The sequence below is a fragment of the Gavialis gangeticus genome, unplaced genomic scaffold, assembly GCF_001723915.1.
Source record: "Gavialis gangeticus isolate Ggan-Ray unplaced genomic scaffold, GavGan_comp1, whole genome shotgun sequence".
NCBI lineage: Eukaryota > Metazoa > Chordata > Crocodylia > Gavialidae > Gavialis > Gavialis gangeticus.
This window is the reverse complement of record NW_017728995.1, coordinates 15,555,195-15,573,078: the sequence shown is the minus strand read 5'-3', so window position 1 is coordinate 15,573,078 and position 17,884 is coordinate 15,555,195. Positions and strand designations below refer to the sequence as shown.

Sequence of the window (17,884 nt, the reverse complement as noted above, 5' to 3'; positions counted from 1 at the left end):
TATGAGCAGTGCCGCTGTTCTGCAGCAGCTGAGGTTATGTTTCTTTGGTGAACAGTCATTTGGGAAGAGTGCTCGGTCTCCATGCAGCTGATACAAAGGTTGCTAAAGGCAGCCTTTAAACATATAGGGAGGAAGACATGTCCACAATCACTCTGGTCCGCGTGCTGTGCCTGGCTGCCTGGATAGCAATCGGTGAAGGTATAGATAGCCAATAAAATGAACACGTATTCTTGCCTCCTTTCTTCTATAGACATAGCGCCTCTGCTGCACAGAAGAGAAGTTTTCAGGCCTTAGGGAAACAGCTCAGTGATCGTTGCCTGAAGTCCCACATGTCGGCTGGGGTGAAATTGATGTGCATGGGACTTTCCCATGAGGGGGCAAAACATGGCCTTTAATCTGAGTTTTTAGTGATCCCTGAAGATCAGGCTGCTATGGGCACAAATACAAGACTGCAGGATACGCTTGCTCAGCCATGCAGGCAATCAACCAGCAGTTTTAATTCTCTTGTTTCAACACAGGGTAATTTGATTTAGCTTTTTATGCTCCCTTAACAGTGGCAAAGAGATTAAAATAAATTAAAACAACAGAGTTATAAAATTAAAACAGTCTCTTTTTCTTTCAAATACTGGCCACATATCTTCAGAGAGAGAGAGAGTGGAATTTCGAGCTCCCGATCCTGGATTGAGCTCTGTTACAAGCAGACCATGTAGCCACAGGACAGATGGTTATTGTAGGATTTGGGCCTACATTATTAATGAACAGATGAAACCAAGAGGGAAGTCAGAAGCATAAACTAATTACCAGGAAAGCAAATTTCTCTTAGCAGATCTCAAAGCAAAAAGTCAATATTACTGCCTTTTACCATGGTTAATTTTCTTCCTCTTCTAACAGCTTGGTTTTTTTAACAGTGTTTCATACTAAATATTTGACTGATTTTGCTGCGCGTTTCATTCCTGTCGTATAGCATTGAAAGCAGTATTTGATGAGAAGAGCCTGTTCCCCAAAGAAATTCTGGAGCGTGAACAAAAAGCAAGGCAACTGAATAAACAAATATGCAGTGGAGGCAAGATAAAAACACATAAAAAACAAACCAAGTTAAAAGAAAAATAATTCTTCCCTTCATTTTAGTAGAAGGTCAGTACGAAGAATGCTTATTCCCACTGACATCAATCAGACCGCTTGCATGCTTTGTTTGTGGGAGCAGCCTCGTGGCGAAAATGGTCCCGAAGCCACAGAGCACCCCATCTTCAAAGAGTTGTTAAGATTTAACATGGGATTAGTCCTATGTGGGTGCAAGTTTCACCGTGGTTGTCTTTGCTTGCAGCCTTTAAAAAGTTCATCGTAAAAGGCAAGTCACAGTTCAGGGAAACTGACCTAAACGTATGTCCTTGCTGAGGCTTCACAGAGGAGCCGTTTTTCGAAACCGTCAGCATGTTATTTATGGCATGCTTCTTCCTTTGAACCTCAAAGAATCTGACTTTGTAGAAAAGTTCCAGTAACATGGAAAGGTGTTTAAACCTCTCTCACAGTGTGTCTATTATGTTCCTAGCGTATGTCTAAGGTAGTGGATGCTTAAGCTTTTGGCTGCACAGACCAAAGGAGTGGCACAGGATCAGGCCCCCTTGCCTGGATCTGGACCGGGCTGCCCTCACCCAGTCCCACATGCCAGGATTAGGGCCCCAGGACTCCATGCTGTCTCTGCCCAGCTCTGCATGTGGGGACTGGGGCTCTGGGACCCCATGCTGCTTGTGTAGGGGTATGGTGTTGCTTCTGCCTGACCCTGTTTGTGGGGTTGGGCTCTGGGATCTCACACTACTTACACCTGGCCTCACATGCAGGGATTATGCTCTGGAGCCCTACATTATCGCTGCCTGGCCTGTACATAGGGATTTAGCTCCAGGGCTCTGTACCACCTCCACCCAGCCCAGTGTGCCAGGATTGGGGTCTGGGGACCCCCTGTGTTACCTTTTCTGGACTCTTTGTGCTGGCATCAGCTCCTCCTGGCCTTGCCTGTGGGATCAGGATCCCATGCTGCCTCCACTCAGCCCCACATACCTGGATCAGGCCCTGTGCTGCTCTGTGCACCAAATCTAGTGCACATAGCTATAGCCCACGGGATCCCCCATGGACCAGTGGGGAATCTTGTTGGCTGGCTGACAAGATGTCAGGGGTGGATATGGCCCACGGGCCAGGGTTGAGTACCCCAGATTTAAGGTGTGTTGGAGTGAGGTACTATCAAGTTTGCTCTTGGCATGCATTTGGGATGAGTTGCAGGAGTCACAATGGGCCCATCTCACTCATGCCTCTCTATTACATAGCCACCATGATTCAGACAAAATAAGAATTATACTTTTGCTTAACATTTGAACCAGTTTTCCTTCATGCACACAGAGTTGTATACAGCTAGTAGCCTTCAGGCAGGATTGTTGACCCATTGCACTCAGTGATCCTTGTTCCAGACACCAGGACAAAGAGCAATTTATCCCTGTTTTTTCCTCCAGAAGTGGGTACACCTCAATTCTGAGATGGTTTACACTCTTACTTCTCACTCTATTTGGAATTACAAATACTGCAAATATCTTTCCATGACCTAAATTCATGAGATTTTTAAGATTAATCTCTGCACCAGTGACTTGGTTAAGATTTGGAAAAGCAGCTAAATGTTTAGTTTTTTTAATATGAGGCATTTTAAGGCACATCCATCAGTTTTATCATACCATAGAAACTAAAGCCTTGATCCTTCTTCCATTGCAAGGTTTGCTATTCACCTGACTGAGTTCAGCTGTACAAGCCCAAAATGTAAGAATGGGGAAGATATTGATCATCCTCTTCAACCACTGGCAAAACTACTCCTCCAGAGTCTAGTTGAATGATTTTGCCTGATTGCCTTTAAATTAGGCAAGGAATGGATGTAAGGAAATTGTTCTGTAAATTAATATAATTTTTGAACATATAGGTTATCCTGATACAAAATGTCCTTGAAAACTTTACTTGTACTACACAAGGTTTCAAGTCAAAGTGCATATTTTATCAAGATCATCTTAGTATTTTAGCTTATCTTCAAGTTTACCTCAAACTGGACAAAATCCTGTATTTTGAATAATTTTGCATAAATACATTTTCAAGACTGATCTTGAAAGATTTCTGTCCTGTTGATTTTGGTAGGAGTGTTTGTATGTATAAGGAAGAAGGGAAGGAGGAAAGGAAGGAAGCTTAAAGTGCAAAAGTATTTGCAGAGTCAAAACCCTTATGTTTTCTTCTATCTTATAAATTTATATGGTGGAAAAAATCATGGTAAGATATTGTAAACAAAATGCTCTTTTGTGAGATGACTGCAATATAATTTGTGTATAGTAACATCCTAATGTAAAGAAGTTATGTATTCATGCATTTCATTAACTGTCTTATTTTCAGAGCTATGTTTTATCATCTTGGTGGGATGGAAATTAATATCGGTGGAGAACTGCATGAAATAAACCAAGCATAGGACTGGATAACAACTAAACCACAGACCTGAATTTGAAGAATGCATTTTCAAAATATTTGCTATAGTCAGAAGAACTCTGTTACCTTGTTTCTGATTGTTTGTTACCTTTATTTTGTACCAAATGTTTGCATATTTTCTCCTGCAGAAACCCAGTCTATACTGAAAAATCACGATGTGCTGTACAAAGGCTTACCTAGTGTTATTACAAGTACCTTCTATGACTACTGAAGCTATTCCTTGACATTACCCTTATGCTGTTTACAGCCAAACTTTGTAAGTGCATATGGTACTTCACAAATATGACCACCCATTAGACTGATTATTATTATTACGTCAACACCTAAAGTAGACAGGGAACTCCATGCCTTAGGGGCCAGGCCATTGCTGCTGCAGACCCTGAGATACTAGTTATGTATAGTAGGTGCTCACTTTATGCCTGTACTTTCAACTCCTCTCTGAGAAGCTTTCAAGGAAGCTTTAAAGGATCCAGAGCACTGCCTATCAGTTGTGGGTGGATGCCCATGAGGGTATGTGAGGAAGAAAGTATGGAGGTGATGGCCTGATAAGCTGCCAAGAGGATGGACAAGATTGGGAGCACTGGTAGGGGAGAGGGTGTTCTCCTTTTCAATTGTATAGTGTTGAGTAATGGGAAGTAGCTTCAGTTTGATCTCAGTTACACTTTAATTTCAAACCCACATTGCCTCAAGAACAGACCAGTTTTTAAAAATTGACGTGCCACAGAAATGCTCTTTCTTGCCTCTCAGAAATGGAAACAATTGCCACATTCCCACCTGAGGCTCAGAATTATACAGGTCTGAGATACAAATGGGCAATGTTTAGTGCTGCACTAGTGACAGGTTTAAAGTTCAATATTTCTCAGTCCTTCAGGGCTTGAAATGAAAGCTTAATATTCTTGGAGAGAGATTCCTGGATTTCTAGTGAGATGAACAACACTTTCCCCTAGTGTTGGCAGAACACAAAATATTGAACTTTCAACTAATGTCACTTTTATCTACAGAAAAGCTGTTTTTGTCATTTTTCAGAAGCATCAGAATGTTATTTATGGCATGCCTCTTCCTCTGAAGCACAAGGAACCTGACTTTTTAGAAATGCTAGGTTATCTGGAAAGGTGTTTAAACTTCCTAAAATAGCATGTCGGTAATGTTCGTTGCATATGTCTAAGGTGTGTTGGAGTGAAGTGCTACCAAATTTTCTATTGGCATGCATTTGGGATGACTTGAAGGAGTTTCAAAGGGCCCATTTCACACTCATACAGATTAAAGCCTCTCTAAGCATGCTGTTATGTATGTAACATGATTTAATAGAATATCACTGTATTATATTAGAGTGTTTGTTTTTAGGTTAAAATTTGTGCTGGCCTTTATATAGCCATGTATGTGAAGGTAAAGTACTTTCCCCTACTCATAGGCAGACAAGGTTCTTTGGGTAAATGTGATATCTTTTACTAGACCAACTAAATAGTTAGAAAAAAATGTTCTCTGCAAGCTTCTGAGCACAAACATCCGTCTTCAGGCATAGGGAGAGTCTGATGGCTTTTTGTGTTCTCCTGGATGGAATAGAAGCCAATATGCAAAATGCAGGTCGGCGAAACTGCAAATGCATGGCAGTGAGGATCAGAGGCCATGGGAGACAATAGGTGTGAGACAGGTAGGTTGCGGGGGGGAGGGGGGAATGTTGACCTGGTGATAGAATGCAGCTGGTAAAATGTAGACAGGTTATCTGGGGTTATTGGATGGCAAGTAGGTTATAATGTACCATAAATCCAACGTATGTATTTAGTTCATGATTTTTTTTGTATCCAGAAGATTTATGAAGTGAAGTTCGTGGGCTTATCCATGAAAGGCATTTTGTAAATTCCCTTTGAGGATTAGGACTGAGAGATTGGAGAGAGAGTGGTTGTCTTGTGAGAAGTGTGCACCTACAGGTAATTGGGTATTTTTGTCTTTGATAGATTTTCAGTGTGCATCCATTCTGGTATGCAGTTGTTGTATGGTTTCTCCTACATATTTTCCATCAAGGCATTTAGTGCACCGGAGGAGATGTATTACATATCTGGGGGTGCAGGTGTAAGAACCAGGAATGGTGATGGTTTTATTGTGGGGTATAATTATTGTGGGAGTAGTGGAGATGTATTGGCAGATTTTACATTTCTTGTCCTAGCATGGTCTAGATCCATTTGGTGTGGTTTGGGCCATAGGGAGATTGCTTCTGGTGAAGAGGTTGGCATGCCCTATGTAAGAACTAGTAAAATGGCAATTTCATGCATGGGGGGAATTATTGCTGTTGAGTCATTCTGCTGGGGGAATGATGTGCCTGAAAGGGAGTGGACAAAAAGGTTTGGGAGAGGGGGTGTCCAGGTTTCATGCTCCTCTATGATGGCCAGTAATGCATGGAATAGTAAGGGGGGTTGCTTTACTAAAAGGTACATTACAGATTAATCTCATGTCCTCATCACAATTTTTTAGCTGCATCTTTACTATAGGATGTAGCTAAATGCATGTAGCTCCATGTCCTCTTTTCCTCCTAGGCATGATGGTATATTTGAAATGTTGTAGTTGAACCCATGTGGAAGAACAACCCATTATTTCTGCATATCCATTTCAAAAGTATAATTCATAACTCTGCTTTGAACAAGGGTTTGCATCAAAACATTTCAGAAAGATACATTAGAATAGTAGTCATGTTTCTGAGGTTCACTGCCATCCCATTAAACTGAATTGCAATTCCCTCCATTAATTTCTTACAGAAGGCAAGGCAAACCAATTAATATTGCAACATTTTAGAAAGGCAGCTTTTCATAATCAACTTGGTGGCCACCTGTCATGTGTTTTGGTACATTAATCATACTGCTTTTCATGATAATTGTAGTTGTGTCATTGCCCTTCTTACTGTTTATGTTTCAAGGCAAATCTGTATTTTTTTTAAGCGTAGTTTTGCTGTTAAGAATGGAGTGGTATGACACTAGGTAAGTATATATGTTAACACTTTAATTAAAATGTATTAATGATGGCTATTATTAGCATATAATAACAAAATATTTAAAGTTGTCAGGTGTGGATTTTTATTATTGTCTTAATCCATGTTTGCTTTTAGCCAAGCTTTTGAAACGGGGGCAAGTTAATAAATATGGGCCTTTCTTTCACTGGTGTGAATAAAACCCAACAGGGTTCATTTTTATTTTGAATATATAGGTATAATAAAATACAAACTGTTTAGGAAGGACAGGCAGGGGAGAAGAGAAGGAGGAGTTGTACTGCATGTAAAAGAGCTGTATGATTGCTCAGAGCTTCAGTATGAAACTGGAGATAGGCCTGTTGAAAGTCTCTGGGTTAGGGTTAGAGCGGACAGCAACAAGGGGGATGTCATGGTTGGTGTCTGCTACAGACCACTAGACTAGGAGGATGAGGTAGTTGAGGCTGTCTTCAGACAACTAGCAGAAGTTTCCAGACCATGGGCCCTGGTTCTCGTGGGGGAACTTCAATCACCCTGACATCTGTTGGTGGGGGGCAATACAGCAATGCACAGGCAATCCCAGAAGTTCTTGGAAAGCATTGGAAACAACTTCTTGGTGTAAGTGTTGGAGAGTCCAACTAGGAGCCTTGCTCTTCTTGACCTACTGCTCACAATCAGGGAAGTATCGCTGGGGGATGTAGAAGTGAATGACAAGACAAATTGAAGGATTGGGCCAAGAGAAATGTTACGAGGTTCAATACGGACAAATGCAAAGTCCTGCACTTAAGACAGAAGAATGCCATGCACTGCTACAGCCTGGGGGCTGACTGGCTAAGCAGCAACTCTGCAGAACAGGACTTGGTGGTGACAGTGGTCTATAAGATTGATATGAATCAGCAGTGTGCCCTTGTTGCCAAGAAGGCTAACAGCATACTGGGCTGCATTAGTAGGAGTGCTGCCAGCAGATTGAGGGAAGTGATTACAGTATTCCACTCTATTCTGCACTGGTGAGGCCACATCTGGAGTACTGTGTTTAGCTTTGGGCCCTCTACTATAGAAAGGATGCGGACTTTGGAGAGAGTCCAGCGGAGGGCAACAAAAATGGTTCAGGGCTTGGGGTACATGACTTATGAGAAGCGGCTCAGGTAACTGGGCTTATTTAGTTCGGAGAAGAGAAAACTGTGAGGGAATTTGATAACAGCCTTTAACTACCTAAAGGGTCATTCCAAAGAGGATGGAGCTGGACTGTTCTCAGTGGTGACAGATGACAGAACAAGAAGCAATGGTCTCAAGTTGCAGCAAGGGAGGTTTAGGTTGGATATCAGGAAAAAGTCTCTCACTAGGAGGGCAGTGAAGCACTGGAATGGATTACCTAGAGAGGTGGTGGAAGCTCTGTCCTTGGAGGTTTTTAAGGCTCAGCTCGACAAAGCCCTGGCTGGGATGATCTAGTTCAGGATGGTCCTACTTTGAGCAGGGTGTTGGACTAGATGACCTCCTAAGATTGCTTCCAACCCTACTTTTCTATGATTCTATGACTCTATATACGTTTAATATATAGTTCAGGATTATACTGCATGTTGAGCTGGCACTAGGGAAATATCTTCCTTCTTTCTGTCATATGCCCTTGTCCACCTGATATTCAAAGATCTCATAGTAACTAGTTGGGGGAGGCAAGACCTGAAATGGAATTATATTGGTCCTATCATCTTAATGCACTGACTCAAAAATCCCAGATCCAGACATGCTAAAACTTGAGATGTGTGAAATTCAGATCAAAGTTAGTAATTTACACTTCTATATAAAATAGCATTTTCCTCTGTAAATGAAATCTTGTGGGGTGTAGTATTTTGGTCTGATAATGAAGCTGTGTATATACTATATCAATTATTTAATTGACCTCACAGCATGGGGGAAATATTCCTGTTTTAAGAATTGTTGAACAGTAGTGTTTAATCATGATAAATACTGAACTTAATAAAAGGAAGCAAAAATTAGGCCAGAGTTATATACAATTATACTGGCAAGAAATCTTTAAATATATTAACTTGTACTTTGGTTTTTCGGTATCAACATTATAATGGCTAAACTATAGATGTCCTTTCATGTATAGATGTTAATTTAAAAGGATGACGTATTTAAGGTTCTCTTATAAAACAGAGGTAACATTTCTAAATGGTGCAAACAAATTTGATTTTCCTGGGTGTATATTTTATGTATAGGGTAAAGAAACTAAGCAATAAAGCTTCAAAAAAAATCTAGATGACGTTTATCTAGTTTTTTAAGACACGTGGGGTACTTTGAAGTTGTCACTTTTCTCCTGTTTTATCATTTAATTTCAGTTCCAGTATTTCAAAGGAGAAAGTAGACTGCAGTAAACAGTGCTACAATGAGAAGTACTTTATTTCAGAGGCTTCTTCTGACTAGTCTCAGAACATCGCTAGCTTGCAGTCCTTTCTCCAGCCCATGGTTGAAAGCACTATACAATTTGTGTTGGACCTCTATCGAGTACTTCACTTTTCTCCTAAGACAACATCCTGTACTCGGCACTCGGTACTGCTCCGGTTCTTGGAATGGTACAGTTAGGGGCAAAGGGAAAAGCACTTTTTGAGATAAACACAGTTCTGAAACTTCAAGGAAATGAAGATGGTGAGTATTTGTCATCTATAGCATGGGAGGAAAAAGGGGTAAACCACTCGGGGCTGACTGTGTTCCTAGCCTTGTCATATGACTTGATTGTCCGAATGAACATTTATATCACTGACGTGGCTCAGGTCAGAATTCACTGGTCCCTTTTGCTAGCTCTTCCTCCCCTTTCTCTCTCTCACATCCTCTTTAAAAAAGGAAAACAGATACAAATAGAACATCAACCACCAGTGAATGCTGCTCATTAGTAAAACAAATGGATATATTGAGGAGAGGGGTCAGAGGATAAGACATCTGTCAATAGCTTCTTTGATCCTCTGGCAATCTGATTGCATGGATTTTTCTTTCTTTGAGAATATAAGAGAACAGCAGCCTGTTCCATTACTGAGATGGATCTACCACCTGCAGCCTTTTTGCTGTTCCTTGGTTTTTTCATTGTCAAAAGTTGAGTGGGCATCTCAATAGTCATACCAGAGTTTGTCATTTGACAAGTGCGTGTTTTGTAACTTTAACCCAATGGTACTCAGTACTTCCCAAGACAAAGGTGACTCTTGCCTGAAAATGTTATTAACTCATTTTGTGCTTTTTACTGACTGCATTGGACAAGTCTTTTCTGCGTATGACAATGTACTATAGGTTGCTTATTTTTAAGTGTTTGCCACAGCTCACCTTTGGGTGTATATGTTGTGGTGGGGTGCAGTGGCAGAACAGTTAAGTGCCTTTCTATGCCTCATAGGCAGACAAGGTTCTTTGGGTAGATGTGATATCTTTTATTAGAATAACTAAATCACTGGAAAAATTGTTCTTTACAAGCTTTCAGGCACAGACACCCTTCTTCAGCGCAGGGAGTGTTCAAGTCTCACTCTGGATTCATGCAGCAGCTGCAACCAACTCGTCCCACTCCAATCCAGCTGTAAAATGGACACCTGATCATTTGGGCTGGGGAGTCAAAGGTGACCGGATGTAATGTTAGTTTCATCACTCCTTGTGTGCCATTGGCAATAGAAGTTGGAGTACCTTAAGCACCATAGTCCAGTGGGCTACTAGGCTCAGGTGGACCTTTAACCTTTATAGTACATATTGTCATTGCTCATTTGTCATCACTGGCTACTCAGTTACTTATTTGTATAACATGGTTGTTACTCATGTGGTCCAGGAATGAGTGCCTATCCCTTAAGCCAGAAGTAGGCAATTATTTTTGGTGGAGGGCCATTTAATGAGTTTTGGTGAACTATTAAGGGTCACATGGGTAACCCTGACCCTTGACAGTAGCCTCTTCCCCTTGCTACCATATTGGGACTATAAGTCCTACCCCTAAACCCTGACCTTTGCCATCAGAAGTCCCCCCCCTGCCCCCCAAATACTCCCGGGAGGGGGGGAGGGTTGCCATCTTAGAATCAGAAAAAACCCAAATCATATACTAAAAGTCAAACACCTACTATAACAACATATTTTAATTTTATTACAAAAAATATTTTTGTCATAATTTGTGTTTGCTTACTGTATATAGAGGTGATTGCATAACTCAAATAAATTCTTAGTTTTGTATATTGTGCGGGGGGGGTGGGGATAGGGTGTGGGTGTGAGGGAGGGTGGGGGGCATGGGGACCTCGCTACACTCTCCCATGGCACAGCAGCAGGTGGGGCACTCAGGACACTGGTTCCCAGAGGGGCACAGGTCCAGCCAGTGCTGCACATCACAGTGAGGGGTGCAGTCTCCCAGGGACTGTCTGTATTCCACTCACTTGCAGCCCACTCACTTGCACAGCACAGGAGGGAAGCCCCATGTGTTCCCTGCCAGGGCTGTGCAGCACAGGAGAGAAGCCCCACAGGCTGGAGACCATTGCCTTCCCCACCAGGGCTGCGCTGCAGGGAAGGAAAGCCCCAGGTGCCCTCCCCTGGGAGGTGGGGAAGGAAATGGGCTCCAGCCTGTGCGGCTTTTCTCCTGTGCTGTGCAGCCCTGGCAGGCAAGGCACCTGGCTCTAGAATATGCGGCTTCCCTCCTGTGTGAGTGCATGGGCTGTATGTAAGTGGCAGGGAGCAGCAGCAATACAGGCAGCCTGGGGGAGACTGTGTCCCTCACTGTGATGTTCAGTGCTGGCCATAGCCTCAACCGACCAGGAAACTGTGCCCTGACTGCCCCACCTGCTGTTGTTGGTGCTGCCATTGTCTGAAGCATTGAGATATCAAATACACATCACCCAATGCTTGATCCTGCACCATTGAATAACTGGAAGTTTCTCCACTGGTTTCTATCCAGCCTGTAGACCACTGAATAATCCTTAAATGGCAAACAATTTTGGGTACTACCAGCACTTGGCTGGATTCCAGCCAGTCTCATCCAGGCCAAAAGCATTATTTCCCCTTTTACCAGAGGTTTAATATCTTTAAATGCAACAATTGTTAACTTGTTACCTGGGGAGCTGTAGCTGTTTTGAATTTAAAGAATGCTGCCTTGGCTAACTTGTTAGTGCATGCAGCGAGACTCTAATGCCCTTATCCATTTTGCCCAGTATCTTTAACCAGATGTTCCTCACTGAAGTCTTTGAGGCTAATTGTCAAGTGTTCCCAAAATGAGTTATAGTTTTCAGAATCTGACATGATTAATATCAGAGATTAGAGCTGGCAACCCCCTCACCTCATTTCTTACTTATATGTAAAACACTTATTTTTATAAAAGATTATAAAGTAACCATTGGAAGGATATAAGGAACCCCAAAACACAAATCTTCAGTGAAAAAGATTTTTTAAATCATTTAGCAAACAGATTTTTTTCATTCCTACATCTTGTACAACAAGCCCTGCACTCTTAACAGCTTAAAGACAGAGATAATTGAAGCCTGTCTTCAATTTCAGGTTCTAGAAAATGCAGTAAGTCTACTTTTATAGCTGTGTGTAGTTTTAATGTTATCTGCAGAAAATACAGATCATTGTTCTGGAAATCAAGTCAAATATGCAAAGTGTTTTAAACACTGCGTTACAACACTTTGTTTGGTATAATGGTCTTTCTTCATATACTACCAAGAATAATGGCTTGTCAAGGGACATCTGGGCATTTATAGCACATCCACAGACCTTCAGCATATGACGTAAGCCCATTCATTCAAGCAGATGATTACTAACTATTACGGGATTTTTCCCCCTTTAGAAAATACTTAAACAGACAAGTTACATTAGAAAAGCAACACACTAACCTCTGCCAAGTGTCATGCTGTCAGTCATTGGCAAAAAGAGCTCTTTTCAGAATGCCTATTCATTACAGTGTGGCACTAGCAGGGAGTGGTGACAGTAGGTGGCTACAACACTAAATGGATTTCATATCCCGGCATGGTTGTAAAGATGTGACACAACAGGAGAGAAATAGAACAAGATGAGCATGGACATGAGAGAGAGAAAAAACAGAAATTGTAGTGTGCTAAACTGTAGATTTAAACAAGTCCTGGAGGTTGAAATTCAGCCCTGATGTCATGACAATGACTTCAGTGGAGATGCTCCAGGAATGCAATTGGACTAAGGGCTTAAAAATCAAATACATAATCAATAGACTGTGGGTTTCAAAATGCAACTATAGTCAGGAGGGGGGCGACACCTCCTGCGGCACCTTCCAAGGACGATAAGGACAGCCTGAACATATGGAAGTGACTTAAAAAATCCTTTGCAACCTGACATGTTGCCAATACTGAAAAGAATGCAAAAGTCAAGCACTTTGATTGTTCAGCTTTTTATCAAGAAAACCTGTGGATCTCACCGATACAGTCTTTAAATTGGCTTAGTTTATGTTGTGTTATATCGAAGTGGGTTGTGCTCAGTATTATCCTCTGAAGAAACTTACTGAGTAAAAGAGCCAGATTCAGTTGTTAAGTATGAGTTTACTTTAGGAAGACTCCAAGAGATTTCACCCAGACTCCTTGTGGAATAAGGTACATTTCAGCAAGAGAAAGAAAGGATAGAGAATTTGCCTCTGAATCACTTAATATATTTAAGTTACAAAGGCTAGGTTTATTTCTTTAAGGCTAAAGAGTCCATTTCATTATACATTTTACTCAGATGACCAGACGAGAGAGTGGCTTTGGTGGCAGCTAGGGAAATGGATATAGGAAGGTTTTGATTGAGGGAAAGGCCACAGAAACAAAAGTTATCACTTTCTTCAGTGCTCTTCCTTTTCAGGTCCCACTGGGTGCATGCATTGTCAGAAAAACTTAATGCAAAGAAAAGAGCATTGGACCTCCAATGGTATTTCTTTTATCCTTTGAGACATTTTGCTGTAGTTTGCACAGCACATGGCTTGTACCTGGAGCGGTTTACCATGAAAAGGACAAGCCATCAGTTTTTGAGACTACCATGCACATGGGAAGAGCCCTCCAGTTCCCAGGGACCTCTGGTCTCCCTACCTGTCAACTCTACCAGACTGCTTTGGCAGCAGTAAGCTCTGCTCTGAGGGGTCTTCACTCTTGCTAGCACTCCACGTCCCATTTTGTTAAATTGTACTGGTAGCATAAAGGAAGTATTCAGTGCACTGCAGCTCGTTTGCAAAGCAGCCTTCGTTTTATTGTACCTGAAGTTCTGTGGGGGGATTATTTTGGATATGGATATCGATGCTATTACACAGCTGTTTTATGTTCTTCAAATGAAAGTGTTACTATTAACATGTATTTTCCTTAGGTGAAGAATTCTCTGTGCTCCAGACACTAGTCTCTGTCACGTGGGAAAAAAAAAAAAAAAAAAAAAAAAAAAAATTTACATTTAATCTTGCCAATGCCCTCTACCTTCAAGAAGGATTCATTGTGAAAGAACAGGATCTCCATAGCAACAAGGAATTTTTTCAGACTGCTATAAAACTGGTGAATTTCCAAGACACAAAAGCTTCCACAGAAGCCATAAGTACCTGGGTGGAAAACAAAACAGATGGTAAACTCTATAGCTTTTGCAGAAGCACTGCTTGCCATTTAGTCCCTTTCCCTTCACAGTGCCCTAAATGTATAGACTAAGCTGATTGTTGTATAATTAATCTCTGATCCATGATGTACGCCGGACTGCAGCAAGGAATCTGGAAGCGAGCACTTCTTTTCCATTATAGACCATTGCTCATATAAGCAGCTAGCCGTTAGAGACAATGGAAATACTAAGCTGTTCTGAAAACATTAATGATCCTGTTTTGATTCCCAGGCCCTTAAACCACTGTTCAATACAATTATTTACTTAAGCCTGTTTATGCAGCTACTGGGTTTGTGACACTGGAAGCCAGGACTCCTTTCCAAATAGAAAGTAAATAATGATTTAGTCTGTCAGTAACACATGCCGCGTTTCTCATACTAACTGTAAATGATTAATACATTTTAGTAAACTCTATCCATTTTCAATAGCCCGTATGCCCAGCACATCCCTGAATAACACTACTACTATTATTTAGGCTGGCAGCAATTTACATGTGCTTCCCTTTAAAATTATAATTTAGGCCCCTGGCAATGATTAAGCCTTAATTTTGCAGCACAAACCATATAAATAGGCCTCTTAGGACCCATGAGAGGTTCCCTCAGTGCTCGATTCCTTGTGTTGTTCAGTTTATTAAAATTCCATTTATTTTATGCTGCTCCTATGCTGTAAATCTTTAAAGGCTGTTTCTACTGACAGTGAATAATTGAACTGAAGAAGCTTTCAGAGGGAAGGTGGAGGTCCTGGGAGCAGGACAGGAGAAAACTGGAACTTTTCTCCTTTAGGGAGTGCGTGTGCCTGAAGTGGTTGGTATTCAGGAGTCATTCATGGGGTTTTTAATACTGGGCGCAGGGATTGCTTTACATTAGGAGGCAAAAGGCATTTCAGTGGCTCATTTCTTATCTTCAGCAACTGCCGAAGGCCCTAGCATTGCTGCCCTTCCAGTTGCTGCTGCTACATTCGACAATGATAATTGGGTGTTTTGGTAAAAGTATTAGCAGTGAAAGAGAGAGAGGTGGTTAGCCGCATTAGTCTGAAGTCATGCAAAGGCAAGATAGAGGTGCACCTTGTAGACTAAATGAATCAAAGTTGAAAGCATTCATGAGCCACAGCTCACTTCATCAGATATTAGCAATGAAATAGATGATGATGCTTAAATTATCATCAGACTCCATTGTTAATCCTGCTTCTTGTGGGATAATGCTGCAGACTAGGAGAAACAACCCTGCACCACTTACACTTGATTCGTCATATGAAGGTTTTCCATGAGAGAGGAGAGTTCACTGAAAATTAAACAAAAATCTGCTCTTCAGAGGCACAGTGCGGTAAAGATATAAAAAACAATCTGGATCTCTGCAGGAACATATATGGCCATTTATTATGCCATCAACCTCCCTAACACCGTGGATGTGAGCTGGCGCGCAGTTATGTCCATAGTAAAACCCTCACCCACTTCAGTAATGTGACAGTGCAAGAGGGTTTTTGTAAACAGGAAACCCCGTTATGATCATCCTGTATGCTACCTGCAGGTTCATGTTCATTTTATTTAAGATGCAGTGGCTGGTGCTTGAGAATTTTGCTCATCTATTTGTTTTCCCCATTGGCAAAATAAAAAAAAAACTGTTTCAAGTGAATAATTTGATCCTCTCAGTAGGCTTGTTCTGGTGAAAGCTATTTACTTCAAAGGACACTGGAAACAGAAATTCAGACCAGAAGCAATGCTGGAGATGGTTTTAACTAAAAGGGGTGGTTCTGTAACAAAGATGCCAATGATGTATTTTCAGCTGAGAACAAAGATTGATAGTTTAACCTATACTTGTCCATCTGTCTGTCTAATCAGCATCAGAATTTTCTTTGTAGTTTTATTTTGCCTATTGCAAGGCATGACGTCCTGCTTCTTTTCCAGGCCATTTTTCTGACAATAAAGGTGAGCTGCCAGGTTTTGGAATTGTCTTAAAAAGGATTAGTTCAGTTTAGCTTTAACACTTTCTTCAGAAGATGTGACTACTAGAAGTAGAAAAACTAATGACAGCTCATCTGATAAAAGACTAGTTACTGAAATGCAGGAGGTGGATGTAGAAATAAGCCTCCTTAGGTATGTGATGTACTTGGTGGTATTCTGCAATTGTGTCTTATCTCTTATTTTCTTCCACTTATAGAAGATTAGGGGATTAGTGTGTAACCCAGGTGGTACTCCAAGAGGTACCCCCTCTCCAATTGAAGGGATCAAAGCAGGTGCACAAGCGCTGTGGGAGGTGTAGGGACCCTATAGAGCAGAGCCAGATCACTAATGGGGACTTAACCATATACCTTTTAATGCGAGAACAGTACTGGGAACATAACCAGTATAAACCAGGGGGTATAGGGGACACTACAACGTCCCAAGAGGGCAGGATTCAGCAAAGGTTAGACACTTACAATCATAGACATATTCACCCAGTTGACAAAAGACAGGGTTAACAAAATATAAAACACAAACAGCAGAACAGACAATGCTTGTTGGTGAAATATAAAAGGCACAAAATGTCAAATAACAAGGAATATAGGGTACCTGGGTACCAGGAGGTGGGGAGAAAGAGGGAAAACACAATGACCCCTTTCCACTACAACAAGAATTTCTCTGTCACTTCAGTCACCCCAGCTGGGACGTGAATTGGGATCTCCCACATGTAGGCAGAAACTCTATCACACAGCCACCAGTGTTGGGGCTGCTCCAAGCTGCTAGGTGTCTTAACCTTCCCAGAGCCTCGGCTTCACGTCCAGCTTCCTGGCTGCTTATTGGAGGAGCTGGAAGCAGAGCTGGGAACCTCTCCGGTCGCTGCTCAGATCTGTGCTGGAGCTGGAGAGCCTCTCCTGATGGCCACAGTAGGGGATCCTGGAGCCCAGTGGAGAGCCTCTCCTGCCGGCCGTACGCCACATTGCTGAGGGTCCCACTGCTGCCTGCAGGTCTCACTCCTTCAGGCTCTTCTGGGGCAACTGCTCCTGCCCTGCTGGCCCAGCTCTTTGAAACTCCTTCCCTGTGGTCCCTCACTGGTCTCTCCTGAGTCAGCTACGCTGCCCCTTTTATCCCCCTCCAGGTGACCCAAGGGGCCAATCAGGGGACATGGAGAGTGATTCTCTGGGGCCTGATTGGTGAGGAAAGGGAATCCCAAGCCCTCCAATCATCTTTTATCCTTTCAAAACCCCTGGGCGAAATCACTATCAGCTAGCCCATCACAAGTGTAAGGTACAAAAATGCTTGAGGAATCTCATTGATAATAGGTGTGATTTTTCTCCCACTTAAACACAAAGGTGGTTAGCTTTGTCATTCTGAAGTCAGGCAGAAGGTGGGGCACCTTAGGGCGTCTGTACACAGGTAGTGAGGCTGCTCTGACGCCCTGTAATTAATTGAGTCTTCTGGAGTGTGGTAATTAACATGCTCCAGCAGTTCAGCGTCACATGTATCAGTGTTGCCGTGTTGAAACATGGTGACAGGGGTGCTTTAACTAAAGCTTGTTTGATGAGGTTTAGATAAAGCACCCTTGCTGCCATTTTTCAGTGCTGCGATGCTGATATACATGACGACCTGAGCATTTTAGTTAGAGCGGCTCCAAGAGCTTCTTTAATAAAAGCCCTCCCCCACAGCTCCTAGGGCATGTGTATAAATGGTCTTAGACACTAACAGGTTCAGAGAGGCATGAGCTTTTGTAGGCAATAAGCTACTTATTCAGATGCCTAGGGATGCTTATGTTCTCTGAAACAGTTAGTCTTTAAGGTGACACCCTGTCTTACCTACTCTTACCTGAGTTAATGAGAATTTTGAATTTGCCTTCAGATTGGATTTGAGTCTCTACAGCTATGCACAAATAT

General features: G+C 42.0%; 2 protein-coding genes across 2 annotated transcripts in view; both read left to right on the top strand.

Annotated features, from left to right (window-relative positions):
* WDR49 (WD repeat domain 49) overlaps nucleotides 1–3,785 on the top strand; it is a 101,956-nt gene extending 98,171 nt beyond the window's left edge. The window contains exons 19-20 of the mRNA XM_019503247.1: nucleotides 965–1,134; nucleotides 3,415–3,785. Of these exons, the coding sequence (XP_019358792.1) occupies nucleotides 965–1,110 (146 nt within the window). The 3' untranslated portion in view covers nucleotides 1,111–1,134; nucleotides 3,415–3,785. The remainder of the gene's footprint in view (nucleotides 1–964; nucleotides 1,135–3,414) is intronic.
* A 2,668-nt stretch (nucleotides 3,786–6,453) lies between these two features.
* SERPINI2 (serpin family I member 2) overlaps nucleotides 6,454–17,884 on the top strand; it is a 36,763-nt gene continuing 25,332 nt past the window's right edge. Inside the window, 6 exon segments of the mRNA XM_019503037.1 lie at nucleotides 6,454–6,473; nucleotides 8,967–9,106; nucleotides 13,766–14,029; nucleotides 15,659–15,861; nucleotides 15,963–15,988; nucleotides 15,990–16,130. Of these exon segments, the coding sequence (XP_019358582.1) occupies nucleotides 6,454–6,473; nucleotides 8,967–9,106; nucleotides 13,766–14,029; nucleotides 15,659–15,861; nucleotides 15,963–15,988; nucleotides 15,990–16,130 (794 nt within the window).